This window comes from Salmo trutta, unplaced genomic scaffold (assembly GCF_901001165.1).
Source record: "Salmo trutta unplaced genomic scaffold, fSalTru1.1, whole genome shotgun sequence".
Lineage (NCBI taxonomy): Eukaryota > Metazoa > Chordata > Actinopteri > Salmoniformes > Salmonidae > Salmo > Salmo trutta.
This window is the reverse complement of record NW_021822989.1, coordinates 41,307-47,306: the sequence shown is the minus strand read 5'-3', so window position 1 is coordinate 47,306 and position 6,000 is coordinate 41,307. Positions and strand designations below refer to the sequence as shown.

At 50.4% G+C, this 6,000-nt stretch overlaps 1 protein-coding gene across 1 annotated transcript in view; it reads left to right on the top strand.

Moving 5' to 3' along the window:
- Nucleotides 1-1,093: 1,093 nt before the first annotated feature.
- Nucleotides 1,094-6,000, top strand: part of LOC115187868 (reelin) — a gene marked incomplete at its 3' end in the record, with an annotated part of 42,983 nt that continues 38,076 nt past the window's right edge. The window contains exons 1-3 of the mRNA XM_029746900.1: nucleotides 1,094-1,384; nucleotides 2,511-2,719; nucleotides 3,039-3,167. Of these exons, the coding sequence (XP_029602760.1) occupies nucleotides 2,628-2,719; nucleotides 3,039-3,167 (221 nt within the window). The remainder of the gene's footprint in view (nucleotides 1,385-2,510; nucleotides 2,720-3,038; nucleotides 3,168-6,000) is intronic.

Below are 6,000 nucleotides of genomic sequence, written 5' to 3'. Positions count from 1 at the left end.
GCAGACAGATCAGAGCAGATGGAGAGGGACATAGGGGCAGACAGATACTAGTCGGAGCAGATGGAGAGGGACAAGGAGCAGACAGATCCGAGCAGATGGAGAGGGACATAGGGGCAGACAGATACTAGTCAGAGCAGATGGAGAGGGACAAGGAGCAGACAGATCAGAGTAGATGGAGAGGGACATAGGGGCAGACAGATACTAGTCAGAGCAGATGGAGAGGGACAAGGAGCAGACAGATCAGAGCAGATGGAGGGGGACAAAGAGCAGACAGATCAGAGCAGATGGAGAGGGACAAGGAGCAGACATATCAGAGCAGATGGAGAGGGACAAGGAGCAGACAGATACTAGTCAGAGCAGATGGAGAGGGATAAGGGAGCAGACAGATCAGAGCAGATGGAGAGGGACAAGGAGCAGACAGATACTTGTCAGAGCAGATGGAGAGGGACAAGGGGCAGACAGATACTAGTCAGAGCAAATGGAGAGGGACAAGGAGCAGACAGATACTAGTCAGAGCAGATGGAGAGGGACAAGGAGCAGACAGATACTAGTCAGAGCAGATGGAGAGGGACAAGGAGCAGACAGATCAGAGCAGATGGAGAGGGACAAGGAGCAGACAGATACTAGTCAGAGCAGATGGAGAGGGACAAGGAGCAGACAGATCAGAGCAGATGGAGAGGGACAAGGAGCAGACAGATCAGTGCAGATGGAGAGGGACAAGGAGCACACAGATACTAGTCAGAGCAGATGGAGAGGGACAAGGAGCAGACAGATACTAGTCAGTGCAGATGGAGAGGGACAAGGAGCAGACAGATCGGAGCAGATGGAGAGGGACAAGGGGCAGACAGATACTAGTCAGTGCAGATGGAGAGGGACAAGGAGCAAACAGATCAGAGCAGATGGAGAGGGACAAGGAGCAGACAGATTCTAGTCAGAGCTAGACCACACACACACACACACACACACACACAGACACACCACGTGCTGTTGGACACCGACTGTCTCTGTGTTTTCCCGACTGTCTCTGTGTTTTCCCGCCTGCCTCTGTTTCCCCGACTTTCTCTGTTTCCCCGACTGTCTCTGTTTCCCCGACTTTCTCTGTTTCCCCGACTGCCTCTGTTTCCCCGACTGTCTCTGTTTCCCTGACTGTCTCTGTGTTTTCCCGACTGTCTCTGTGTTTTCCTGACTGTCTCTGTGTTTTCCCGACTGTCTCTGTGTTTTCCCGACTGTCTCTGTGTTTCCCCGACTGTCTCTGTGTTTTCCTGCAGGTGGAGGAGAGTGTGACCCAGGAGAGTCCCATGAGAATGATGTCATCTTGTTTGGGAGGTCAGAGGGGAGGAGAGACCATGTGCTATTAGACACCCTACCATACTCCTCCTACAAGGTGAGAACACACACACACACACACACACACGTACTGTTGGACACTGTGCCATACACATACCTGCTCTGTCCTCTACAGACCTGCTCTGTCCTCTACAGACCTGCTCTGTCCTCTACACTACACAGACCTGCTCTGTCCTCTACACTATACAGACCTGCTCTGTCCTCTACACTACACACAGACCTGCTCCGTCCTCTACACTACACACAGACCTGCTCTGTCCTCTACACTACACAGACCTGCTCTGTCCTCTACACTACACAGACCTGCTCTGTCCTCTACACTACACACAGACCTGCTCTGTCCTCTACACTACAGACAGACCTGCTCTGTCCTCTACAGACCTGCTCTGTCCTCTACACTACACACAGACCTGCTCTGTCCTCTACACTACACAGACCTGCTCTGTCCTCTACACTACACACAGACCTGCTCTGCCCTCTACACTACACAGAGACCTGCTCTGTCCTCTACACTACACAGACCTGCTCTGTCCTCTACACTATACAGACCTGCTCTGTCCTCTACACTACACAGACCTGCTCTGTCCTCTACACTACACAGACCTGCTCTGTCCTCTACACTACACAGAGACCTGCTCTGTCCTCTACAGACCTGCTCTGTCCTCTACAGACCTGCTCTGTCCTCAACAGACCTGCTCTGTCCTCTACAGACCTGCTCTGTCCTCTACACTACACAGACCTGCTCTATAATATGAACTAGCTCTAACTGTTCTGTTGATGTTTAGGAGAATGTAAAACGTGTTGATCCAACCAACTCTGTTATTCCTCTACTGTGTTTCCTCTCCTTTCCCCCATTTCTCTCCTCTCCCCAACCTCTCTCTTCATCTTTCCCCCATTTCTCTCCTCTCCCCAACCTCTCTCTTCATCTTTCCCCCATTTCTCTCCTCTCCCCAACCTCTCTCTTCATCTTTCCCCCATTTCTCTCCTCTCCCCAACCTCTCTCTTCATCTTTCCCCCATTTCTCTCCTCTCCCCAACCTCTCTCTTCATCTTTCCCCCATTTCACTCCTCTCCCCAACCTCTCTCTTCATCTTTCCCCCATTTCACTCCTCCCCCCCCCTCTCCCCTCTCCTCCCTACTCCCCCTCTCCCTCTCCTCCCCTAGAGTCCATCTGTAGTATCAGTAGCCCTACCTACAGACCTCCAGACCCCTGTCACCCAGTTCTGTCTGGAGCAGCGGGCACACGGTGGTGCCAAGCGTCACGTCTGGGCCGTAGACTTCATGCAGCTGCTGCCGGTTCTGCCTGCCACACACACCCACGTGGCCCAGTTCTCCATCAACCTGGGCTGTGGATCCTACCAGCCTGCCAACAGGTACAATCACCCACCTTCTGTACTGTTGCACAACAGCCAGCACAATGCAAAATAATACAAAACATTTTCTATTTGCACATATTTCATAATAATATATTTTTCAATACTGACAATTCTTCCCCCCATTTTTCAATACTGACAATTCTTCCCCCCATTTTTCAATACTGACAATTCTTCCCCCCATTTTTCAATACTGACAATTCTTCCCCCCATTTTTCAATATTGACAATTCTTCCCACCATTTTTCAATACTGACAATTCTTCCCCTTATTTACAATGTGTGTAAGGTGTCATAAAAACGTGTCTTCCTCTTTGTTAGTGTCAATCTGGAGTTTTCCACCAATCACGGTCGTTCCTGGTCCCTGCTCCACACAGAGTGTCTCCCAGACTTGTGTGCTGGACCTCACCTACCACATAGCACCATCTACTCCTCTGATAACTACAGCGGGTAGGGATGTCTGTGTCAATGTGGGTTTACGTGTGTGTGTGTGTGTGTGTGTGTGTGTGTGTGTGTGTGTGTGTGTGTGTGTGTGTGTAGTGTTTTCCTGGATATGCACTTTTAGAAAGAAAGTTGCTAAGTTGAACCATTCAGGGTTCATCAGTTTGTCCTGATAGGTTAAACCTTTTTGGTGCTGGAAAGAACCCTCCATGAATGGTTCCACCTAGAACCCTCCATGACTGGTTCCACCTAGAACCCTCCATGATTGGTTCCACCTAGAACCCTCCATGAATGGTTCCACCTAGAACCCTCCATGAATGGTTCCACCTAGAAACCTCCATGAATGGTTCCGCCTAGAACCCTCTATGAATGGTTCCGCCTAGAACCCTCCATGAATGGTTCCACCTAGAACCCTCCATGAATGGTTCCGCCTAGAACCCTCCATGAACGGTTTCACCTAGAACCCTCCATGAATGGTTCCACCTAGAACCCTCTATGAATGGTTCCACCTAGAACCCTCTATGAATGTTATTTTATGATGTTACGTACGCCTCTGGGAGGGGGGAAACGTAACACATCCCTGCTATGCTCAACTCCCCGTGGAGGTATAGAGGTGTGGGACTGTAGGTGGAGGTATAGAGGTATGGGACTGTAGGTGGAGGTATAGAGGTATGGGACTGTAGGTGGAGGTATAGAGGTGTGGGACTGTAGGTGGAGGTATAGAGGTATGTGACTGTAGGTGGAGGTATGGAGGAATGGGGACTGTAGGTGGAGGTATGGGACTGTAGGTGGAGGTATGGGACTGTAGGTGGAGGTATAGAGGTATGGGACTGTAGGTGGCGGTATAGAGGTATGGGACTGTAGGTGGAGGTATAGAGGTATGGGACTGTAGGTGGAGGGATAGACGTGTGGGAATGTAGGTGGAGGGATAGAGGTATGGGACTGTAGGTGGAGGGATAGAGGTATGGGACTGTAGGTGGAGGTATAGAGGTATGGGACTGTAGGTGGAGGTATAGAGGTATGGGACTGTAGGTATAGAGGTATGGGACTGTAGGTGGAGGTATAGAGGTATGGGACTGTAGCTGGAGGTATAGAGGTATGGGACTGTAGGTGGAGGTATGGAGGTATGGGACTGTAGGTGGAGGTAGAGAGGTATGGGACTGTAGGTGGAGGTATAGAGGTATGGGACTGTAGGTGGAGGTATAGAGGTATGGGACTGTAGGTGGAGGTATAGAGGTAGGGACTGTAGGTGGAGGTATGGGACTGTAGGTGGAGGTATAGAGGTATGGGGACTGTAGGTGGAGGTATAGAGGTATGGGACTGTAGGGGGGTATAGGTTGGGACGGACTGTAGGGTAGATATAGAGGTATGGGACTGTAGGTGGAGGTATAAAGGTATGGGACTGTAGGTAGAGGTATAGAGGTATGGGACTGTAGGTGGAGGTATGGGACTGTAGCTGGAGGTATAGAGGTATGTGACTGTAGGTGGAGGGTATAGAGGTATGGGATAGGTGGAGGTATAGAGGTATGGGACTGTAGGTGGAGGTATAGAGGTATGGGACTGTAGGTGGAGGTATAGAGGTATGGGACTGTAGGTGGAGGATAAAGGTATGGGACTGTAGGTGGAGGTATAGAGGTATGTGACTGTAGGTATAGAGGTATGTGACTGTAGGTATAGAGGTATGGGACTGTAGGTGGAGGTATGGGACTGTAGGTGGAGGTATGGGACTGTAGGTGGAGGTATAGAGGTATGGGAGTGTAGGTGGAGGTTAGACGTATGGGACTGTAGGTGGAGGTATAGAGGTGTGGGACTGTAGGTGGAGGATAGAGGTATGGGACTGTAGGTGGGGTATAGAGGTATGGGACTGTAGGTGGAGGTATGGGACTGTAGGTGGAGGTATAGAGGTATGTGACTGTAGGTGGAGGTATAGAGGTATGGGACTGTAGGTGGAGGTATAGAGGTGTGGGACTGTAGGTGGAGGTATGGGACTGTAGGTGGGGGTATGGGACTGTAAGTGGAGGTATAGAGGTATGGGGACGTGGGTGGAAGTATAGAGGTATGGGACTGTAGGTGGAGGTATAGAGGTATGGGACTGTAGGTGGAGGTATAGAGGTATGGGACTGTAGGTGGAGGTATAGAGGTATGGGACTGTAGGTGGAGGTATAGATGATGGGACTGTAGGTGGAGGTATTGAGGTATGGGACTGTAGGTGGCGGTATAGAGGTATGGGACTGTAGGTGGAGGTATAGAGGTATGGGACTGTAGGTGGAGGTATAGAGGTATGGGACTGTAGGTGGAGGTATAGAGGTATGGGACTGTAGGTGGAGGTATAGAGGTATGGGACTGTAGGTGGAGGTATAAAGGTATGGGACTGTAGGTGGAGGTATAGAGGTATGGGACTGTAGGTGGAGGTATAGAGGTATGGACTGTAGGTGGAGGTATAGAATATGGGACTGTAGGTGGAGGTATAGAGGTATGGGACTGTAGGTAGAGGTATAAAGGTATGGGACTGTAGGTGGAGGTATAAAGGTATGGGACTGTAGGTAGAGGTATAGAGGTATGGGACTGTAGGTGGAGGTATAGAGGTATGGGACTGTAGGTGGAGGTATAGAGGTATGGGACTGTAGGTGGAGGTATAGAGGTATGGGACTGTAGATGGGGGATAGAGGTATGGGACTGTAGGTGGAGGAAGAGGTATGGGACTGTAGGGTGGTATAGAGGTATGGGACTGTAGGTGGAGGTATGGGACTGTAGGTGGAGGTATGAGGTATGGGACTGTAGGTGGAGGTACAGAGGTATGGGACTGTAGGTGGAAGTATAGAGGTATGGGACTGTAGGTGGA